This window comes from Periplaneta americana, chromosome 16 (assembly GCF_040183065.1).
Source record: "Periplaneta americana isolate PAMFEO1 chromosome 16, P.americana_PAMFEO1_priV1, whole genome shotgun sequence".
Lineage (NCBI taxonomy): Eukaryota > Metazoa > Arthropoda > Insecta > Blattodea > Blattidae > Periplaneta > Periplaneta americana.
In genome coordinates, this window is record NC_091132.1 from 167,276,248 (window position 1) to 167,301,625 (window position 25,378).

The 25,378-nt window shown below is 35.3% G+C and overlaps 1 protein-coding gene across 2 annotated transcripts; it reads right to left on the minus strand.

The window, feature by feature from the left end:
- On the minus strand, positions 1-24,708 carry LOC138691822 (zinc finger protein 664-like). Of its 2 annotated transcripts, XM_069814305.1 has the most exons (5): positions 24,459-24,708; positions 18,112-18,209; positions 15,347-15,532; positions 10,971-11,053; positions 1-1,710 (listed from the first exon to the last, which is right to left on the minus strand). In XM_069814305.1, exons 2-5 carry the CDS (start codon positions 18,205-18,207, stop codon positions 918-920), a joined length of 1,158 nt encoding a protein of 385 aa, XP_069670406.1. In that variant the 5' UTR covers positions 18,208-18,209; positions 24,459-24,708; the 3' UTR covers positions 1-917. The 2 variants fall into 2 exon arrangements, with proteins under 2 accessions (XP_069670406.1, XP_069670407.1); XM_069814306.1 differs by lacking the exon at positions 10,971-11,053.
- Positions 24,709-25,378: the final 670 nt, after the last annotated feature.

The window sequence follows — 25,378 nt, forward strand, 5'->3', positions numbered from 1 at the left end:
TAGCCAATGTTATAAATATTTATTTTGTTACAACATTTGGCAATGAACACCGTATTTTAGGATTTTACAATTGTTTTACAATTCAAAATTACAAATGTCAGACATTGTCCTAGAATATGAAGGGGTGGGAATGAGATAGTCCCAAGTCACACCTTTAATAAAATGATATTCTGTGTGAATTCATTTCTTAAACGTGTGGAGAAACTACCAGTAAAATATTGTGAAAATTACTCAACAAATGACGTAGCTATACGCAGGAGAAATAATGACACCGCAACTAATAGTATTGGTCTGTTAAACATTTAATACTCGTTCTTGTAAAATGCCAGTGTGAATTAGGACTATATCATTCTCACCCCTTCACATATAATTTGAAAAAAATATGTTATCAATCTTCTTCAGCTATCCTGTTTCGAAGAATAAGTTCCGATGTATCCTTGCATGTGTGCATAAATTTTCCTCTCTCCAAATGTAATTTATATATAAAATACAAATTATCTGTAGCCTCAGTGTAGGCGTATATGCCTCATTAGGTTAGCTTTGAGTGTGAAAAATTTTCCACATTAATCACACTTCAAAGTCCTTTCGTCTGTGTGAAGGAAAGAATGTGCTTTCAGATGTGAAGATTTGGAGAAACGATTTCCGCATTCATCGCATTTAAATGGTTTCTCATTTGTGTGTACGGGAAAGATCATACAGATTACGCGATATTGAAAAAGACATTGCGCTGATATCACATGTGTATGGTTTTTCTATCATGTGAATCGTGAATGAATCTTAAAAAACGCCACCTCTGCGAAACATTTTTCACATTGATCACATTTGAATGGCATCTCCCCTTTGTGGATGGAACAGTGATATTTTAGGGTTGCGGATTCTGAGAAAGACTTTCCACACATGTGACACTTCAACGTCCTCTACCTTGTATGTATGCGGGAATGAATTTTTAGAATCCGTGTTTCTGAGAAACACTTTCCACAAACATTGCATTTGAATGGCTTCTCCCCTGTGTGAACGTGGGAGTGATATTTTAGGTTTCCGTAATCTTTGTAAGATTTTCCACACGTGTTACATTTGAAGGGTCTCTCCCCTGAATGTGTGCGGGAGTGATATTTCAGGTTTCCGTAATCCTTGTAAGATTTTCCACACGTGTTACATTTGAAGGGTCTCTCCCCTGAATGTGTGCGGGAGTGATATTTTAGGGTTGCGGAATGTTTGAAAGATTTCCCACACATGTCGCATTTGAATGGCTTCTCCCCTGTATGTATGCGAGAGTGAATTTTTAGATTCCATCTTACTGAGAAACACTTTCCACAGACATCACATTTGAATGCCGTCTCACCTGTGTGATTTCGAGATTGATTTTTAAGACTTGTCAATTGTGAGGATTTTCCACACGGGTCGCATTTTAAAGGTTTCTTCCCTGTGTGTATGCGGGAATGACTTTTTAAATGTCCCGAACTTGAGAAACACTTTCCACAGATATTGCATTTCAGTGAATTTATCAATGAATGAGTCTGTAAATGACGTTTCAGAGATTGAGCCGTTGCAAAAACCTCATTACAGATGTTACACTTATTAGACTCATGGCTTAACTTACAAGCAATTGAACTGTCAAGGTTGTTGCTGCAACACTGTGTTAATTCGTCTTCATTACGAGAAATTACGTCGCATTCTGATGATCGACTCTTTTTAACATTACTGGCATTGCTGAAATGAAAATTTAACACTCTAAACAACTGGTAAACTCAAAATAAATGGGCGTTCATATAAAGACAGAGAAATCGAATCAATCGTAATTGAATGCTAAGTATTAATAGTACATCATGCAACGAGCCTATAATGGTAGTAATTAAGACGCAAGTATGTTTGTTTATGAAACGAGCGCAAGCGAGTTTCATAGTTTTCATACGAGCGTCTTAATTACCATTATAGTTAAGTTTCTTACGACTTTTTATGCTCGACCATATTTCTAACTTAAAATTATTCAAAATCAGGTCTTCTTATGGTTATGTGCGAACTGACCTGTATTGTGAGATGTGCGCAGAGGCGAAAGTATTGATTTTTTCCGAGGCCGAATGTCATTGACCTTGGCACAGAATAAGATCAACATTTGTCTGATACAAATTGGAAATTTGTTTTAGAATTGAAAAACGAGAAGACAAATTGAATTTATTTGAATATTATTTACAATTACCGCTAATTATTATAGTAACAGAACACAACGTTCTGCGACAGTATTGGATTTCCAGCCTCCGTGACTTTTCGCTAATTGTCTTTCGATTGCATATCCGAGAATAATCGATACTTGCGGTTGTATAACGGTACAAAGCTGACTTGTCATTGGCTGAACACCTGTACTTTAATGAATAGGTGTAATTTAATGACATGTATTAAAGGACTGCTGCCAGGTGTATAATTACTACATTTCGGCACGGTCGAGCATAAAACTATATTTCTGATTTTGACTCTTTGCTATATAGAATGAAATATAGAATTGGAATGATCCATAGAGCCGATGATCATCGCCTGCAACTCTGTTTGCGGTTGAGAATAGTAAGATTTACAACACTACAGTTGCTGTAAAATGGAATATAGTTGCACTTGAATGTAACACATGGTGGAAGAATACTGGTGTGGCGGATCGTTGACACAAATGCGTCGGGTCTGCGCATGTGACGTCACACTGGGAGGTCAGAGCTCGGAATCAAGCACAGCAGTCGCTTTAAACTTAATTATGGTGACAAAAATTGCGCGAATTTTTTAAATCTAAGTGAAAGAAATATGCAATAGAATGCTGGGCTGTGTTATGTATGGCTACAACAGCCACTCGAAGAAAACGAAATGAACCAACATAAGATACTACGGATTTCCGAAGGACAAAGATCTCGTGGATGACTGTCGAAGGGCGGACAAGTTCAATTTATAAGACGCTAAATTACGATTTTTAAAACAAGAATGTTTGTTCTGACATTACAATAACTTCATAAAAGTAAAATACCTGTAAAAAAGTCTTTCTCATGGCAGTAGAAACATTTGAATGTATGCATTTACAAATACATTAAATATTATTGATGTGGAAATAATAATAATAATAATAATAATAATAATGAAGTTATTATTATTATTACCATTACAATTAATATTAATATTATTATTACTACTATCATTACCATTATTATTATTATTATTATTATTATTATGAAGTTATTATTATTACCACTACAATTATTATTAATATTATTATTACTAATACCATTATTATTATTATTATTATTATTATTATTATTATAGAAATGCATATAGAGTGTTAGTTGGGAGGCCGGAGGGAAAAAGACCTTTGGGGAGGCCGAGACTTAGATGGGAGGATAATATCAAAATGGATTTGATAGTACACACTGGATTAATCTTGCTCAGGATAGGGACCAATGGCGGGGTTACATTTACATTAATATCACTATTTTTATTGACGCTTATTATTTTCCTATTTTTATTTATTATTTCTGGGTCCATAAGTTTTTCAAAATTTATGTTTGTTATGCAATAACCAGAGACAATGACTTTTCGAATTCAACCATTAAGGATGATTTCCTATGTTTTCTTATCATTTATCTTAATGTTTCTTTTTTCTTTCAAATTTCACATAATTGTTTATAACCCCTATTCAACCAATATGGTCCGAAATTTTAACATTTGTGTCCATTCATATTCTGAAACCAAAATCACTGTCAATATAAAAAATATTACTGCCAATAATACGAATAATCATGTCAGTAAAACTTATTGTCATGCAAAAATTTATAATGTAATGTTTCTAACCAGTGGCGGTGCGTCAATAAGAGCACAAGTGCACGTGAACACCTTGTTTCCATTAATGAACGACTAGTTTTATTATTTGATACCGTATTGACGTAGTGGGGATGTATATATCAGAATCGAGTATTTTAAACTTCCCGCATCTTGCATAAACTTCTTATGTAAACTTGGCAACATACGTTCACGTACAAGCCGTGCTCTTTTCGAGATGGTTACAGGAATTTCACGCATGCGCGGGAGAAATTTTTTTTTTAACTGGCCGCTTATGACTCGTCAAGATCACAAAGTGTTAAGTGAACATGATGAGTATCTATCCTACAGATGTGAGGTGCATCGGTGCCTATCGTTCACGTGCTATATCTCGAGGAGGAAATTTAAAAGCCTGTAGATGTCAGCATCTGACTGTAGGAACGTTTACTTTACGTAGATGTGTGTGTACAGTGCTGCTACGAGAGTGTAGTTTGTGAATTACTATACTTAAGTGTCGGCATAATAGCATAGTTTGGCTTTCAAACACGTGCAGGCTGACTGTGGTGGTGGTGGTGGTGGTGGTGGTATGAATTTAAGTATCTGTATGGTAGTGTATAATATTTAAGAATAATATTTACTGGTATATATTTATAGTAATCAATCTATGCGAATGGGATTACAGTACTGGTATAGGCCATAGTGTATCAGTGTGTTGTGAATCAAAATATATTACTGAACACACGCGTTTGTAAATAACGGGACTGTGGTATGTATTCATTATTAACGAACGTAAACAATGAACTCTGTTCAATGAAATTTGGAACAGTAAAGAACTGGGTAAACTGGCTTACCAGGAAAAATTGGAAATAGAAAGACCGAGTTTCATTATTATTACTATTATTATTATTATTATTATTATTATTATTATTATTATTATTATATGTCGTTTTGAATTTATATACGGTATTTTTCGATAGTGAAACATTGGAATCATGACATTTCATATTGGACTAAACGTACAATTTCAAATTGTTTTCGATTTTTGAACCACAAAATTGTGAACACACAATATTTTATCACGAGCCGCCACTGTTTCTAATAAGTAAAAATAATTATTTGCGTGTGCACTGCTGATGTCCGCACTACATCCAGACGTACGCCACAATGAACCATTTATTGAAAATTAAGCATAAGCAAACACTGAAAAGTAATTGAACTCTCTATATCAGGGGTTCTTGCTCAGGATAGGGACCAACGCCGTGAAGGCGGCAATGAACCTCCGTGTTCCTTAAAAGCCATGGAGTGTGTCGCGAAATTTTGGAATGAATAATAAATTTTATGCCATCCAGAAAGTCTCCTTACAACGCATTTGTTATTTATAACGAAGTCTCTGATATGGTACATTTTATTTGAGACAGACTTTACCAATGAAACGTGAACACCTGCAACATTGCTCAGTTTAATTTTTCTGCCTGGCGATAATTCGAATGGAAGTCAACGCCTTCGTAATTCGTTTACTCTTCCCACTAATAAAAACAAGAGTTTATAATCGTCAGAATATATTGGTCACCTTTAGTATAGCTATACGGTACGTGTGAGCGGGTGATAGTGCAACCATTTTATCAAATGCATTTTGTTTAGATTTTATCATGGGCAAATTTTTAATTCGAAAAAGACATTCTGAATCAAGTTCTGGGTTAGATGACAGCAGTGCTAATTCAAATAATGTAAGAGAAATTTTCCTCCAGGGTTTATAAAAACGTACCATCCTGCGTTTCGTAAATAGATTGATTAATACTTGCAATATGGTTTTACGTACCGTGAAGATGAATATAAACAAAATCCCAAGTGCCTTATATGCGGAAATGTTTTCTCGACGGTGCCGAATAAATTAAAAATACACACAGAACTGCTGTTTTCAACGTCATAATTGTGTGAATCAACATTTTCTACCATGAAAATAGTGAAATATAGACAAAGGAACAGACTTACGTGATGATTATTTACGTGTTGTCCTGTCAACCATAAGGCCACATATAGAGAAACACTGTACAACCCACCAAGCGCAGACTTCACATTAATTTAAATGGGTGAGTTTTCAAAAACGATCATAGAAATCATAGAAACGATCATATCCAGCATAGATAGGTTGAAATTTTTGACACATACCTTTGTTTTTTTCTAATGCTTCTCAAGTTGCTGCTTGTTTTTTTTTTTATTTTTATTTTTATTTTTATTGCGTATTAACATCGATCTAACTACAACACAGGATATCCGACACTACATAGAAGTTGTTTTCAGTGCTTTTCTCTGGCAGAATGCACTGGAACGGCGTTCGGGCATATTTTTGTTACATTTCTCATCATTGAACCGAAATATGTGTGAATAACTATGTTCTCAATATAATTTTTCTTCGAATTTCGCTTAGACCTTGACAGTCTTAATTGGGCGTAAAGGAAGTTAAAAACGACAAAATTTCTGTGCAGTGAACGGTAATCATTTCCCTTTCCGCAATAAAATATTCTACACAGAGTTCCATCACCTTTTTCTCCAGAAGAAAAGCACTGGTTGTTATTATTATATTGTTATTAATGAAAACAAATGTGTGTCGCGATATCGTGTGTCGTCACTCAAAAAATGTTGGAAACCACTGCTCTATATTAACACAAAACTGAAGTCACTGTCGATTATTAATTGAACTTAATTCAGTATACCGATACGAAATCAGTTCTGATCACCGTCATTGCCATGGCCGACTCCCTAGATATTAACTTATTAAACAATAATCAGAAAACGTTTTATATTTCTTTAATCTGTGACGTTCTGTTATTATAGCTCTGCATTACGTGTATAAGAATCATGACAATCTAATATTTTATTATATATTCAGTTTCATTACGCTTAAACAGGATAGGCTATAGATATAAGTATACAACATTCTAATATTTTGAAATCCTTAAAAAAAAAGAAGAAGATTGATAAGATTCAGTACTTTTAATATTAAAATCGTTCTAATAACTTGTTTCTAAGCAATAAAGGCTCTAGTAATATTAATAGCATTTCCCCATAAAAGATAAAATAAATATGAACATAGGCCTACCATTTTAAAGTGTTGTCGACAAAAATTCCACGAAACGTGGTACTGTTCACAGCTGTAGTATAATAATTATCAAAATTAAAAGAGAGTTCAATACTTGTTCGTAATTCACTGCTTTTTTTTTGCGGTTGTCCATTAATTCATTTTCACCTTCAGTGCACAGAGTTATTGCTGTATCGTCAGCATATTATCATTGTTCATAATTCTATTGTCCCGTAACAAATATTTATTTTCATCAACAACGCCTTCGAGTAACATAATCATGATCTGAACCGCCTCAATGAAATGCATTACTGAAGGCAAGGCTGGATATTGGTCCCAGCGTGACGTCATCTGTGCAAGTGACAGGGGACGATACCGGCGCACCACCTCACCAGTATTCTTCCACCATGAATGTAACATAAATAAATTTATCATTAAATAAATGATATGGAAATAAATGTCTGTCGCCAGGGTTGCCGACACAATTTATGGGCCTCTATGCAATAACTGTACTTGGACCCCCATTGAGACAAGTAACAATTACAAGTTACCATTTATTCTAACCATAATAATTATTTGCAAATAAAATTTTTATATGATAAATTATCTAGCTCCAATTAGTCAGGTAATCTTTTCGTACTTTGATTTTTATTTTAATTGTAATTGTAAAATTAATACTAATTGTAATTTTATTTGTAATTGTAAATTTAATACTAACTGTAATTTTATTCTTCGTATTATAATTGGAATCTGACGGCCTTATCTCTACCAGGTAAAATAAATAAATACTAATACTAATACTAAAAGATAACCCCATACACAGATACGAATCTAAAATATACACTTTTATTACATTCAAAACTTTTAGCAAATCTTAACTTTAGCACAATATATTATATTCATAAAACATTATTCTTAAATACCTGTAATTTCTAACTTGCTTTCCCACATCAACAAACAACAAAATTCTCCTTGCCTCCAATGATGCAAAATCATAAATTATAACATCAAAATTTAAAGATCTAGCAAGATCGCTCTCCAGACTAAGGAGGCCAAGCTTACTCAGTCGTTCTTGACACATTGTTTATCTAAATACACTTTTTATTTCCTTCATGTTGCTTAAGGATCTTCCAGCATCAGTAACTGTCACAGGAATTGTATAGAATATCCTAATGGCTACACAAATATTTCGAAATAAACTGTCCAGTTTAATTGCCTCAGACTATTTAGGAGATTCAAGGGTTTCAGTGGGGTTGGCTCTAAATTAGAGGCATGAATTGATTTTAAATATTTCGACTCATCACTGATCTCTTTGTTAATGTCTTCATAATATTTATCACGCAGTCTAGAACCTATATTAGTATCTTCCATTTTTTTTCTGTCTCTCCTTGTGATTCTCAGCTCCTGACTTATGCCTGTTCTTATCCACTGTGCAGTTAAAGTATAACTGATATCACTAATGAACAGAATTTACTAGACAACAACGACAACGAAAAAACGAAAGTTTTGACACGAAACATACAATGTACTGAAAAGGAAAAGTGATCCTGCGAGTGCGGTTTGGGAGAGTCCACTAGCATATTGTGGTGGTAGTTAAAAAGGACAAGACAATAAATAATTGAACGTGTTTGGTACAAGCGACAGGAACATAGTTCAGGCAAATGGCGGGGCCCCTCGAGTGTCGTGTCAGTGAACGTTAATGCGGCAAACTGATATTTTATTATATAGAAGTCAAATATTTACATATGAACTGGTAATTTGTATTAATTCTACCATTGTTGAGTTAATATGTCAAATTTATGTAACAATTATTCTTACAAAATGTTATAGTACCCTTACGTATCTACGAATAATTATTAATGATAATAACAAGTAATTACATTCAATCAGACGGGCCCTTATTGCTCACGGGCCCATATGCATTTGTCCCCTTTGCCCCCCCCCCCTTCACGGCGGCCCTGTCAGTCGCTATAAAATGTATTTAAAATTGAAGTAAGGGGAGCAGACGATTATTTTTAAACTTTTTTTTTTCCATTTCGTGTAAAATACTATTTCTTTGTATGTAAAGAGCTCATGGCTATAGCAACTCAACCAAATATAACCGGAATTTTGTCCCGTAGGAGTTCTTTTACATGCCAGTAGAGCTACTGACATGAGCCTGTAGCATTTAAGCACACTTAAATGTCATCGACCTGGTCCAAGATCGAACCCGCAACCTCGGGCAACAAGGCCAGTGCTATACCTAGTGTACCAACAAGGCCAACTTTATAAAAATGAACCAGTCGGAGATGAAAAACGTAATTTACGACACAAAATACTAAAACTGTACTGAATACGAGGAAAAAATATGAAATTTGAAATCTCAACCAGACATCGAAAAAAAGTCATGAAAACTTCAAAGTAACCATTTTGACCAAAATTAAGACCAGCATATTTCTTTTCTGTCTTCATTATTTGCAAATTCATATATGCCATTGATAGACGCATATGAGATGTAACTGTCCTCAAGAGAACAAGTCTCTACCTTAAACCTATGCGATTGAAAAAAAAAATATATATAAATTACCAAATTTCAGCATTTTTTCATTATATTATGCGACATGCCTCAGGATAATCCTTGAAGTTTAGGGACATAACTATTTGCCTCGTTTCTACTTAGAAAATGCTCCTTCAAATCATATGAGTAAAATATTTATCATTAGTCATTTGATTTTAATAAGATACTCGTATATTCTATACCTCAATTTTGTATTTCAGTACCAATGTTTTTTAATTTTGGACAGCCCCGAAACCCAAAGTATTTACATTTCACGATTTTTCTTTCAGAATTATGCATGTCATGTTAAGACCTCTTCATGAAAACAAAAAAATGTTAATTTTTATGACAGTCATGCAAGATTTATTTTTCAAATTTGTTGAGTTTACATGGAATGACCCATTTATGCATTCTCTGAGGCAGCAGATATGTTGGGAATTGTGAGCCATAATTACTGTAAATGTAAGGTCAAGTATTGTGGGTCCCTATTACCACGGCACGGCGCGTCCTCAGTTGCGGATAGAGGAGACGGCCTCCAGATATGGAGGGTAGCTGTGAATATATTGAATAAGCAGTCACGGACAGACGATGGGGGTTAGTAATCCAGCTTGGGGGTTGGGAGAAGGGCTAACAACCCATCACCGTAAAAAAACAGCCTGTTACGAATCCTTCAAATATTGGGCGAATCCAGAAATGCATATAGAATGTTAGTTGGGAGGCCGGAGGGAAAAAGACCTTTGGGAAGGCCGAGACGTAGATGGGAAGATAATATTAAAATGGATTTGAGGGAGGAGGGTTATGATGATAGATTTTATTTTATATTTTACTGGGTTATTTTACGACGCTTTTTCAACATCTAGGTTATTTTGCGTCTGAATGAAATGAAGGTGATCATGCTGGTGAAATAAATCCGGGGTCCTGCACCGAAAGTTACCCAGCATTTGCTCCTATTGGGTTGAGGGAAAACACCGGAAAAAACCTCAACCAGGTACCTTGCCCCGACCGGGATTCGAACCCGTGCCACCTGGTTTCGCAGCCAGACGTTACGACCGTTACTCCACAGGTTTGGACATGATGACAGAGAATGGATTAATCTTGCTCAGGATAGGGACCGATGGCGGGCTTCTGTGCGGGCGGCAATGAACATCCGGGTTCCTTAAAAGCGAGTAAGTAGGTAAGTAATTTCAGTGTAATTTATGATAAATTATGGGTTTTTACCCTATCCGTAAGCATTAAAATTTCATAGTGACACGTTCATTATTCTCTATATAGAAAAGTGGAGAAGTGTTGCGGGCAAAACACATAACAAAATGGAGTGTACGGGAATGTAAAACTTCTCAGCAGCAGAGTGCTAGAACACAGCCAAAAATTGTAAAAATTTGTCAATTTTTCGAATGATCAGTTATATATGAAAGAATATGTATATTGAGGTGTCGATATGGATAACCACATCCATATATTAATAAAAAGAGTATTATATAGCTACCCGAACATTTAAGTCCCCATACAATCATTAAAAGAAGCAGTAAAAGATTGAAAGAAGAACTGAAACATGCAAACTACACTCACCTATCAAGCAAAACTTTATCCTCCTTTGCAGATATTTCTACTTTCTCTTCCTCATGAAGTCTGTTCAGATCGAATGAATCTTCCTAGAAAGGTGAACAATTAATGAACATAGCTTTAACTGACCACACAGATGATCTGTATTTTCAATGTCAGAGCTGAACCTCAATCCTAATGATTACCATGTAATTTTTTTAGTAATCTTATAATGACTTTTATATGGAATAGAAGTCTTTTCTCCCAACTGTTTCCATTTCCTTCCTTCATGTATACTTCCTTACATTCAGGCTATTTGTATGTATTAAAACGCAGTGGAATCAAGTTTCAACATTGAAAATATGTGCACGTGGTGTAGAAAGTTACTGCAGTTTGCGGAACCACATTTTCTTACAATATTCGAGATAAATAAACAGGAAATTGATATTTATACATCACACATATTGCCAATACATCATAATTGAAAGATTTATTTCTCCAAAAGCAAATTCTCTATCACGATTTGTTCTTTTAGAAATAACATATCAGAACAAAATCTTCTTTCCTACACACATGCGAACTATAATCTGATGGTTACTTTCAAATATATGTAATAAAGATTGTTCCGTCAGATTTAGAAAATTCAGAATTCGAAATGTATCAAGATATGGAACTTGATGTATGTCGTCATTGTAGAAGGATGTAAGACATTTCAATGTAGATCAAAGTTCGTAAATGCTGATTTTATAATGAGGATGATGCAATTAATAATAATAATAATAATAATAATATTAATAATAATAATAATAATCATAATAATAATGATTATGGTAGTCGTGGTGTTGTGGTGATATTGATGATGATAAAATACAAAATTTTGTCCAATATTCTTTTGGGAATAAGTCCATATGTAGATGAAGTTATTGGGGATCATCAATGTGGTTTTAGGCATCGACAGATTTTGGAGAAAAACTGGGGTAAATCAGATTTCAGAAAGGCATGAGACTTGGTTAAAATAGAAGTTTTATATAGTACTGTTATTGAATTTAGTATTCCCAAGAAACTAGTTCGATTAATTAAAATGTGTCTCAGTGGACCATACAGCAGAGTTCGTATAGGCAGTTTTTGGCTTATGATTTTGCAATTCACTGTGTGCTAAGGCAGGTAGATGCACTATCACCTTTACTTTTTAACTATGATCTAGAATATGCCATTAGGAAAGTCCAGAATAAGGGAGAGGGTTTGGAATTGAACGGGTTATATCAGCTGCTTGTATATGTGGATGATGTGGATATGTTAAGAGATAATCCCCAAACGATTAGAGAAAACACGAAAATTTTACTTGAAGCAAATAAAGTGAGAGATTTGGAAGTAAACCTAGAAAAAACAAATACAGTGAAACTTCTCTTAACAGACACTTATCAATAACGGACCCCTCTCAATAGCGGACATTTTAAAATTGTCCTGCAAAATAATATTGGCCCTTATCATAAAATTCTTCCAAACAGCGGACATTCTCAATAACGGACGCGGACACTGAAATGTATCTCCCAACAACAATTAAAACTTTCAAATAACGGACAGCGTGAAAGAAAAAAAAGAAAAAGAGGGTTGTAAATTAAACGGAATTCTTTGCAACAATCATTATCGTGCATTTGAACGTTTTTGTACTTTATTGAAGGTAAGCAGCACAGTTGTTAGTTGTGATACTGTATGTGAGCAGTCCGTACTTTCTTAGTTTCTCAAGTTAAGTGTTCGGAAGTACAGCCACATTAAAAATGTCACAAAAACGTAAACGTTTGTCATTAAAAGAGAAAGTGGATATTGTAAAGCATAGTGAGAAGGAGAAATTAAGTGTTCGTGAGCTGGCCACAAAGTTTAATGTGGGAAAAATTCAGGGTAGTGTAATTTTTAAAAACAAGGATATTATTTTAAAATCATACACTGAGAATGCAATTCTAGATTTCTTTGTGTAAGGTGAAGTGGTACAGTGACTGATATTTATTTCATTTACAAAAATTTACTGGTACGATTTCTCTCTGGATGAATACTGTACTTGAAACAATCTCACTGTCTACTGTACTGTCCTGTAAAATATAGTGTTGAATATGTATGAGAAATTTTAATGTACTGTATACATAGTAACGATTTTCTAAATAACGGATACATCTCAATAACGGACATTTAATTTTTCCCCAGCGGTGTCCGCTATTGGGAAGTTTCACTGTATATGATTATGTCTCATGACCAGAACATAATGTCACTGTGGGTGGTGCAGCCAGTATAGTGCTGGCCTTCTGTGCCCCAGATTGTGAGTTCGATCCCGGCCCACGTCGAAGGCACTTAATTGTGCTTAAATGCGTCAGGCTCATGTCAACAGATTTACTGGCTTGTAAAAGAACTCTTGTGGGACAAAATTCCAGCAAACCAGTGACACTGATATAACCTGGAAATACTGTAAAACAAAAGAACTGGAATATATCGTTTGAAAAGGAGGAAAAATTTAAGTATTTTGAAGCAACAGTAACAAATATAAATGACACTTGAGATTAAATTAAATGCAGAATAAATATAGGAAATAGATATTATTCAGTTGAGAAGGTTTTGTCTGCTCTAAAAAAGTTAAAAGTTAGAATATATAAGCAGTTATTTTTTCAATTTTATTGAGTTACTTTACGACGCTTTAAGAACATCTAGGTTATTCAGCGTCTGAATGAAATGAAGGTGATAAAGCCGGTGAAATGAGTCCGGGGTCCAGCACCGAAAGTTACCCAGCAATTTGCTCGTATTGGGTTGAGGGATATCCCCGGGGAAAAACCTCAACCAGGCAACTTGCCCTGACCGGGATTCGAAACCGGGCCACCTGTTTTCGCGGCCAGACGCCCTAACCGTTACTCCAGATGTGGACTGTAAGTACGTTGTAAGTAGTAGTAATAATAATAATAATAATAATAATAGTAATAATAATACTATAATGCATATAGAGTGTTAGTTGCGAGATATAAGGGAAAAATACCTAGGGGAGACCTAGGCGTAAATGAGAGGATAATATTAAAATGGATTTGAGGGAGATGGGAAATGATGGTAAAGACAGGATTAACGTTGCTCAGGAAAGGGGCTGATTGGGTGGCTTCTGTGAGGGTGCCAATGAGGCCATTTGCAAGTAAGTGTAATAATAATAATAATAATAATAATAATTATTATTATTATTATTATTATTATTATTATTTATTATTATTATTATTATTATTATTATTATTATTTTTTTTTTTTTTTTTAAAGTTCTATAAGCTATGAAATCTCTTCGCTGCTTAGTTTACATTATAATCCCACTGTACCCTACAATCACTAACAATTTTCCAGTTCTCATAATTTTTTAAAACTTATATGTCCTGTTTCAGATTTTCCAAATAACTAAACCAGGGCTGATATTACAATTGGAAAACTCACCGAAATAAGGGTGTAGCCAACAGGTCTATAATACAGGTTTCACGAGAAAGAAAATTTATTTCAAGGTCAAATTTCGTTAGGTTTATATTTATTAGTAGAACCTTTTGAATAATCAAGCATACAAGTTTATTCACAGCTATTGAATGCAATCATTAATTTTTATAAATAAATGGTTCAAAATTACTTTTTTTTTTTTTTTACCCAAGTCACATATTTCATTAATTTGATGTTACAACCATTCTTCAGGGAAGGTCTTCAATTATCCCAATAAATTAGGAAAAAAAATCGGAATATGGGACATGCATTCTGACAAAAAGAATTGTGAGTTAACAGCAGCTGAGGTACTGAAAAATGTGCCATTCTCTCATATTTGTTTGTGACAGAATAAAACAACATCTTCATAATGTAAACTGAAATACTATTTTCCTATAAACTTACTTGTTAACAAAGTTCGACGACATTCAATCTGTTCCCGAATTTTAATAAATCTATATCATCATCATCATCATCATCATCATCATCATCATCATCATCATCATCATCATCAATCACACAGGTTTATAATATAAGCCCAGAAGGACTGTTATGGTCGACAAAAGTTTTAATAAAAATATTTATGAGTTTAAATATCTCACTTGATGACTAACATAGCAATTTCTACATCAATAGCAACAAACATATATTGTAAAGTTGCAATAAAATCCTGATGCTAAGTTTTATTTTTTCCATGCATTCGAGATAATCCTTTCTGTTGTTCGCCACAAATATGTATTTGCACAATATTATTTAATTTCATGTTCAAAAACGAGAGCAGATTAAGTTTAGAAACTACTGCAAAAAATAATAAAAGGAAAAAAGGAAAATCGATTAATAATATTCCCAGATTGTTAATGCCTATCTGTTATACTTAAATCACACTAGCTATATCTGCATAATGATATTGAAACACTTACATCAACTTCAGACTTCACCATAGGAAAGGTAATGGGCACAGGAGTACTTTCAACTTCAGACTTCACTATCGGAAAGCTAACAGGATCTGGAGTGTCTTCAACTTTTACCTCAGATGTGAGATCATAACTGTGGTCCACACATTCTGTTTTGATGCCTGCCACTTGCAGATGCGATAAATCCCCTTCCTACAAAACATGAAGATGTCATGAATAAATAATTTAGCCAAGTTCAAATTGACAGCATTCGTAACAGCTATCAATCAGGTTCTGCATGGCAATCACTGGCTAATTATTTCAACAAAGCCAACAATTTAGAGAAGAAACTTACAGGTAGAAGAGATACGAGCCTTTAGGGACTTGTGGAATGGTAAATAATTAGCCAGGTGTTCCATTCTGAAAAGAATTTACATGCTGTAATACGAGTAACAGAATCTAACTCATTATCTACACCATGTGAGTAGACGTCTTCTCGAATTCGATATTTTATTACTGGTACTGAAGACATAACCAAATTGGAATTATAAAAAACATAGGAAAAGAAACAAAAATTGGAAATATCCAACCTCAAGGTTCTACATCACAGAGGAGGCAAAACTTTCGGCTTTTAAAATCCCCACAGGAATAATGTGATATACGAGGCGTTAAACCCAATTGACTTAAAGTAGATAACGCAATAAACTTCCTTAAATCATATTCAAAATTGTTCTTAAAGTAAGTTCCAAAAGGGTGTAGTAAGTAAACGGGAAGATACTTACAAACCATTTGTGTTGCATTGTATTCCCCATACTTCAATTACTTCTCAACATAATATCCACAAATGAAACGTGAATTTCCATAATGTTGTAAGTGCCGATACTGGGAGAATCTATTTTTTCACATATATCAGTTGCAGGTGCACTATTTGACAATATTACGGAAGGTTATGAAGAAAGTGCTGCTCCAAGTTATAAAATAGTGCACTTTTAGGATGTGCAAGTCACAACGTTGTATGTACTGTAAGAAACTATTTTTGCTCCTACTGCAAACTTCACAAATTGGCACTTACAACGTTCTGGAAATACATGCTTCAATTATTGAGGCATTTATCGAGTCGTGGCATAAGTCTTTCTATCCCCTCATTGTAAAAATCGCCAGCCTGCGATGCAAACCACTCCCACACTGCTGTTTTCACTTCATCGTCGCCATGATCTTCCGTGTTGATATGGTTTATTTGAATTTCTTTTTCCTTGGTGATTGCAGTGTGCCTCAATTCCATGGACTGCTGCTTCGATTCAGGTGTCATGTGACACACCCAAGTCTCGTCACCTGTCACGATATGGTCAAGAAACTGATTGCCTTGCTCACTGTAACGTGTGAGAAAGCTCAATTCACTGGAAGCTCGTTTAGTTTTGTGTTCCTTGGTGAGCATCTTGAGTACCCATCACGAGCACAATTTTCGATATCGTAATCGATCTATCACAATTTTGTAGAGAACACTCCGCGACATTTGTGGAAAATTCAAGGAACACGAAGAAATTGTGAACCTCCTGTCCTCATGAATTTTTTTACCGACAGCACGCACCAAATAGTCATTGATCAAAGATGGCCTACCGGTATGCAGCTCGTCACGCACAGAGACGCGGCCCTCGTTGAACTTCCTAATCCATCTCCTGACCATTCCATCACTAATGGCATCATCACTATACACCTCACAAAGTTGACGATGAATGTCAGCTGGTTTGATATTTCTCAAACTCAAGAAACAGATAACAGACCGCATCTCACAGTCCGCGGGGTGCTCCATCACATTAAACATTTCAACTGATCACAACTAACCACACACACGGACAGAAGCTCTGAAACTGCATGCACAGCTTGTCTGAGGACTGAAGAAGAAAACACGCATGCGCAAAATAACGATTGCAGCGATGCGACGGCTATAATTGAAAACGGAACTTATTTTAAGAACACGCATCGTATTTCAAATTTAACTCTGTATGCTTCTCTCCGTCCCCCCCCCCCCCCAAATCATCACTAGAATTCAATACTGTTGCAGAAGATCAATGGAATAATATCTTTTGTACTACATGTATTTAGAATACAATAATAGCATGGAATATTTTAAGCCACTATAATAAAAGGGATTCGGTAATTCTGTAGAAAAATTGATCAATATGATGGATCTAATCGAGAATCAGTGACAGGTTAAGTCTGGTTCTTTCAGGCTTTTGGTATGCCTAACAAAAAAACGTATAAGCAAGACATACAAAAAAACCTGAACAACCAGACCTAAAGCCTCATCTCTGCTGATAAACATTTAACATGTTACATATAACACATTGAATTTGACAAGTACACGGATACTACAAGTCCCAATTCACTTAACATGTCACTGACGTCCTTTATATTGACAAACGTTTTCTACCTAATTACCACGGATTCTTTAGCAAAATCGAATACACACACATTATAAATCCACATCTCCATTGTGCAATGTTTTTAAAGCGGTATCACTTCTAATAATATTCTCCGCAAATAGTTGTAAGATTAATTGAATTCTTGCTCTTCCTTTTAACCTGCGATACTAGTATCATTGTTATTAAAAAATAATTCGATTAATGCTTGGTTTGTTTTAAATCTACATTTACCCGTTTGGTTATTATCTTATCCAGCAGCATTGGACTTCAGTAATAGAATCAGATGTCTACTCAGTATATGTCTAATTCCTTGCACATTGCAATTGATAGACAAACAAACAAAATACATAGAGAATCTTTTCAGTTTACCTCTGATAAAGTCGTATTCTCTTTTATTTCACATGTGTTATGTGGTTCTGAACCCAATAGGTCAACCACAGGTTCCATCTTGATCCCATCCATCATAACTGAAAGAAAAGTTCCAATAACTGAAAGTGATTTACAGAAACTGAGCTGTGCAGGAGAACGCATTACAAGTTGGCATGAAATTCTCTGGTCGGAGAGAAAAGGCACAAGTCAAAAAGAATAATTTTTCAGGAGAGATTTTCTTTTTAATTTACTCTTAACTGAATATAAGTATATATGCATAAGGGTGTAAATTATTTGACTTATTTGAACTGTTTTATCAGTAAAGCGAATTGAGTCAGTGAAGTTATGGTTTTACAGTGCAGTGAATAGTTCCGATCAGTGATAATTTATAGTGTCAATGAAATGTGTGCTATAGTGTCAGTGAAATGAATTAAAGAGTGTCAGTGAAATGCGTCATAGTGCCTCTACAGTGAGTGAGATGAGAGTAAAGTGAAAGACTATTGAAACTTATGTAGGGTCTATACATATATAGCTTGTATTGTAAAATTGGGTTATTTTATGTTTCATTATTAATTGTAATTTCTGTGTCAAACTGTATTGTGTATTCTTATTGTATTGTGTATTGTATAATTGTATTGTAATTTTGTTGTGTATTCTTTATATTGTGTATAGCACTGCTACCGGGTGCTTGCCCACTTGCAGTGTAAATAAATACATACACATAATAATGAAATTCATGTATATTGGTTAAAGTAAGATCCTTTTCAATTTAAAATACAAGAAAATTTATTATTTTAAAAATTAGAGGCCTAATTAGTCAAATCCACGCTCCTCACCTCCGTGCTGGGATCTTTCTAAAATGCGAAAGAGAGAGTGGTTAGCGGAAAACAACGGGAAGCTACAGCATATATCTTTCCCAAGAAAAACTGCAAACAAGGCATGATGAGTGTTTTCACAGTAAAAGATTCTGGACGTAAAATATCCCCCCATACAGAAGGGGATGCTGGGGAAGGACACATCATGAAGCAACCCAACAGAGAGAAGGAAAGAAGACTAAGGATTGGGACGTGGAATGTAAGGACTCTTCTGCAGGCAAGAATGTTGGAAAAATTGAAGCAAAAAAATGAGAAGAAGCAAAGTGGATGTGATGGGAATATCAGAATTAAAGGTGCGAAAATAATGGTGAATTGGTGAGTGACGAATTTGGGTTGTTTTATTCATATGGTGAGTGCAAAGGGAGTCATAGTGTTGGAGTATTATTGGGACCACGTGTGAAAGATAAAGTGATATCAGTGCGTTATGTAGATGACCGGATGATAATGGTGAGACTACAAAGGAAGACAATGGACTTACAAGGAGGGGACACCGAATTAAATAAGATTGTGTGATTTGAAAGTACAAGAAGTACTGTTTAAAGTCATACCTGGTATGGGTGGCCAATGACTCCTCGTTTTGAAAATATTGGCTATTGTTTGTGACATACTTCCGTTAGGTGCTCAATAGGGAAGCATTAGACTGTGTAACAGCGTAGCCCATATGGTTGGATGCTGAGTTGTTATCCAGGCAACCTCAGTTCGAATCTTAACTTATCCTATATTTTTTTCTTTTAATAATAATGATTAATATTGTGATCACAGTTATCTACTTACATACCTATATCGTATTTCTCAATGTATTGAATGCTTCATCACGTTTTAAACAAATCACTAATTAATTAACATTGTATTGTAAAGGATAAATAATGAAATACTGCTCACGTAGGAAGGTAAGATGTGTCACTGGTGTTCGTTCTATTTCTGTAGCAGCTATTCCATTTCATTTTGTACCCGATTCATTATGATGTCATAAAAACACACAAAACATACACATTTCCTGCACCATGCACAGCAAATGAAAGAAGGTTGTCCACAGTCACATTTTTCCGCACTTCTGCTGCGAAACAGTTATCCTTCACATTCACAAACACTTCTCGTTCGTTTATCAATTTTGATGCGTACCGCGCATATTTCAACGTGGGTTTGAATACAGGAAATGACAACTGAAAATGAATTAAAATATAATAATAATAATAATAATAATAATAATAATAATAATAATAATAATAATAATAAGCTTTAAAAAATGAGAAGGCATTAGGATTCGAACTCGGGTTGCCTGGATGACAACTCAGCATCCAACCACATGAGCTACGCTGTTACACAGTCTAATGCTTTCCTATTAGGCACCTAACGGAAGTATGTCATAAACCAGGGTCGGGCATGAGTGTGGCTCCATTTAATCTGCCAGAGCTGCTCTCGCTCCGCAAGGCACTTCAATTCCAAGCCAGAGCAGAATGCTCACGCAGTGGCGGACTCACATTACAGCTACCTTCCCTGCATTAAATATTACAAGAGCCACGGTTGTTCTAGTCATTCAGTCTGTCAGTACATAATAGTTTATAAGGATATTACATCAATCCATTGTACAGCACAGACTTTATAACACTCTTATTAATTTAATGAAATAAACTTCGCTCTATGCACACACACAAATCATTAGGCTTATTTACATAACCCATACGCACATAATGCAACCTCCTCAACACGGTTCTACGAGAAGGCGTATGGCTTCCACTTCCCCTACTTGCTGTGGACAGAGTTCATCTGCCAATATAATTAAACATCGCTTGATGAATTCACCTTTGTTGAATGTTTTCAATTCCTTTGCAATTTCGTGGCAAATTTTGTAGCTAATTCTCATAGCCGATTCTCTAAGTGCATTATTTTCATCCCGTTAATACATAATATAATATAATATATAATCTATGATATGTGATATGATATATGACCATAAATTAATACAACTTACAGAAAATTTTTCTCAGGTACATTATATTAGAGTATTTATTCGATATTTATATTGCATTATAGGTTATTATAGTACATTTAGTAATGTATAATTTTAAATTATACATATATTATGACATATCATCATCATCATCATCATCATCATCATCATCAACGCTACAGCCCAATTTGAGCCTTGGCCTCTCTTAGAACTCTCTTCCATGCATCTCTGTCCCTGGCACCCAACCACCATCCTTTAATTCCCACTTTCTTTAGATCCTCTAAAACTCCATCCATCATCCATCCATCCATCGCAGTCTTGGTCGTCCTACACGCCTTTTTCCTTCAAATTTATTCCCCATAACTTTCTTGGATATCTCATGATCTGCCATCCTTTGCACATGTCCTGCCCATCTTAATCTTGATATTTTAATGACTGTAACTACATCAGGGGACTTATATAGTTGGTAAAGTTCAAAGTTGTATCTTATTCGCCATTCTCCATTATCACATATTGGGCCATATATCTTCCTTAAAATTTTGGTTTCAAGGATCTCAATCTTGACATATTAGTCTTTGAGAGGGTCCACGTTTCACAGCCATACGTTAATACAGGTTTTACCAGAACATTATAAACATTGCATTTTGTTTCCCTTGTAAGAAGTCTTGACTTAAAGTGCCTCAATAATCCAAAATATGTTTTATTAGCACTTTGAATTCCCCTATCAATTTCTTCGCTAATATCATTAGTGTCATTGATTAATGAGCCCAGATATACAAAACTAGAGACCCTCTGAAATTTATATTGATTAATTTTTAGATGGGTTGTTGTTATCACGACTCTTTTTTGTTTTTTGCATCCAAAAATCATGTACTTGGTCTTCTGTTCGTTAATTTTCAGCCCTTATGACATATCACAGTATAGTATATTACAGCGGAAGGTCCGTCTTCAAAGTTCGCCATCATACTGCAGAGTCACCACTGCACCTACACTGAATGACGTACAGTATGCATAAGTCACAGCGCTCGGAAGACCCGCTCTTTAAAGCACACAGAGCTCATTTCTCAGAATCACGTAATGTGCCCAGCCCTGTCATAAACAATAGCCAGTATTTCCAAAACGAGCGGTCATTGGCCACCCATACCAGGTATGACTTTAAACAGTGTCTTGTACTTTCATGTCACAAAATCTGATGTAATTCGGTGATATACAGAGCGTGTCCTCTCCTTGTTAGTGCTAGTGCATGTTTATATGCCACAAAGTGGATTAGCAGGCGATGAAGTGGAAGAAAGCTATGACAGGATAGAAGACAAGGAGAAGAAGGGAGCATGTAATCCTAATGGGCGACTGGAATGCAGTTGTAGGAGGACAAGACGGAAGAACAGCTGGAAAATATGGACTGGGAAAAAGAAATGACAGAGGAGAATATTTGGTGAATTTCTGTAAAAGAATTGCAATGATTGTTGGAAATACATTATTTCAACAACATAAACGAAGAAGATACAAATGGTCATGCCCAAGGAACGAAAGGAGATATCAGACAGACTATATATTGGTACAGGAAAGATTCCGAAATTGCTTAAAAATGCGAAGACTTTACCAGGAGCGGATATTAACTCCGATCATGTCCTACTGATAGGTGAAGTAGATATTCGTCTGAAGAAGATAAGAGAGAGACAGGTGACGAAATAACTGAACATGGAAAAAACTGAAGAATGAACGAGACAGAAGAAAATTTGATTTAAATTTTCAAGAGAAAGCCGCTACATTAGAATCCACACCTGAGAATAGTAATGAGTACTGGACTCATTTAAAAAGTTGTATACAGACAACAGTAGAAGAAACAATAGGATACACAGAAGGTGTGAGAATTAAGAAATCGTGGGTCACAGGGAAATGTTGGAGCAGACGGAGATGAGGGGAAAAATGGAAAAATATCAACACAGAAGGAGGTACAAGAAACTATAGGGAACTCAACAATGAACTAAGAAGAGAAACTGATAAAGCAAAAGAAGACTGGATGAAAGAGAAATGTGAAGAAATACAGAATCTAGAGAGAAAAGGTAGTAAAATGTTTGAACTTCACAAATAAGAACAGGAAATCCATGTGGTTGATGGAGGACGACATCGGAAATGAAATAAAAGACAACAACGAATACTAAGCAGATGGACGAAATATGTAGAAGAGTTATATGACACAAAAAATCGTCCAGATGACTTAGCTATAAGAGACGAAGATGCCACATGAAAAGACGAAAAAGGATTCTCTATTTTAAACGAAAAAGTTGAACTAGCGCTTAAGGACATGAAGAATGTGAAAGCAACTGGAGTTGATGGAATCCCCATAGAATTAGTGAAATGCTTGGGAGAATATAAGAAGCAAATTCTATCATTATGCAACGAAATATATGAGAAAGGCGAATGGCTTCAAGATTTTACAGAGACAGTGTTGATTCCCATACCGAAGAAAAATAATGAGAAGAAATATAAGGAGTTCAGGACTATCAGTCTAATATCGCACTCGACGAAGATTCTCTTGCGAATACTGAATAGAGGTTTATATTCTAAGATGGAAGAACAGTTGAAGGAGAGCAGTTAGGCTTCAGGAAGGAAAAAAGTACGAGAGATGCAATTAGACTGCTACAGACAATCGGTGAAAGATACCTAGAGAAAAATAAAGAAGTGTATATAGTAATTGTGGACCTAGAAAAGGTTTTTGACAGAGTGAATTGGAATAAACTGATAGGGATCCTAAAGAAAAATTGGCGTTGATTGGAAAGAGAGAACATTCTTCAGTAATCTTTATATGAAACGAGCGAAAGTCAGGATAGGAGAAGAAATGTCAGAAGAAAATGAAATTGGAAGAGGAAGTATGTCAAGGATGTCGTTTCTTACCTAACCTGTTAAACATCTACTTGGAAGGTTTAGTAAAGAACTGTTTTCACAACATGGGGGGAGTGATAATGGAGGAAGAAGAATAAAGTGCATAAGATTTGCTGATGATATGACGTTGTTAGCAAAAGAGGAACAGTATGAGTTGAAGATAAATGCAAATAAGACGAAGAACATGGTTTTATTTTTTTATTCTATTGGGTTATTTTACGACGCTGTATCAACATCTAGGTCATTTAGCGTCTGAATGAAATGAAGGTGATAATGCCGGTGAAATGAGTCCAGCACCGAAAGTTACCCAGCATTTGCTCGCATTGGGTTGAGGGAAAACCCCAGAAAAAACCTCAACTAGGTAACTTGCTCCGACCGGGATTCGAACCCGGGCCACCTGGTTTCGCGGCCAGACGCGCTGACCGTTACTCAACAGGTGTGGAGAAGAACATGGCCACAGGAAGAAAAATATTTCTATTACTAGGCCAATCTTCGTTATCCTTCACACTTTTCATGAGCCTGACGTCTTATTTGCGTTTCATTATGAGTTAGATGTGTTAAATAAGTGGATAGCAAAGTTATATGAGCCCGAAGTATGTTACAAGACATGTGGGTTAGTTGAGGCGATATCTACTTACGTGACGTGAAGCCGAGGAATGTCAAAAGCTTTCAATAATTTAAGAACGATTTTTCTCCGTGTAGCCCTTTGTGAGGAGGTATCGAATCTTAACTTCAATTATATACGATGCAATCCATAAAATCTCTTAAAAATACAAAATTACAACTGATCTCTTCCACAACTGTACTTCAGCGAAACGAATCTCCTACTCTCTCATATACCGAAGGTGAAAACAATTAGCATCCAGATTCCACACAAAGCGCCAACCATAGAGATCAATGCCGCCGTGAATGTGATGGAGTTTACTAGTGATGGGCGAAGTTGTTCTTTTCCCGGAACAGTTCCGACTGTTCCGGTTCCGAAAAAATACTATGTTCCAAATAACAGTTCCGAAATAACAGTCACCAGTGGTGATGAGTCGGAGTCGTTGAGTCGTTCAAACGAACGGTACAGTACCCTCCCTCTTCACCATAGACAAATAACACCATGCAGCTCACACTGGAGCACTCACAGGCATGACATAGTACACATTCTTATCTATAGATGGCACTGCAATGCACATTCGAATCGATTTTGGAAAATTGCTGTGCATGCGGACAGAACTCAAAAGCTTAATGTTAGTAATTACACAGCTGTTGACTACAAGGACAGAATACAACACTTTGTTTTCGTACATAAAGTTATAAAGACATGGTAGCCAAGTAAAAAAAAATAACATAACATTTAAAACATATGGTATGTAATTTCTGTTCTCTCTATTACATAATAAAAAAAAACAAATCATTAATTTTTAATTTCACTTTTCTTAATGCACAGTTATAATAATAATAATAATAATAATAATAATAATAATAATAAATATTACAATTTCATAAATAAAAAAGATATATATTGGCAGTACTGAAACCTGGAAACCCCGCAGTGGGTTAGTAAAATGTT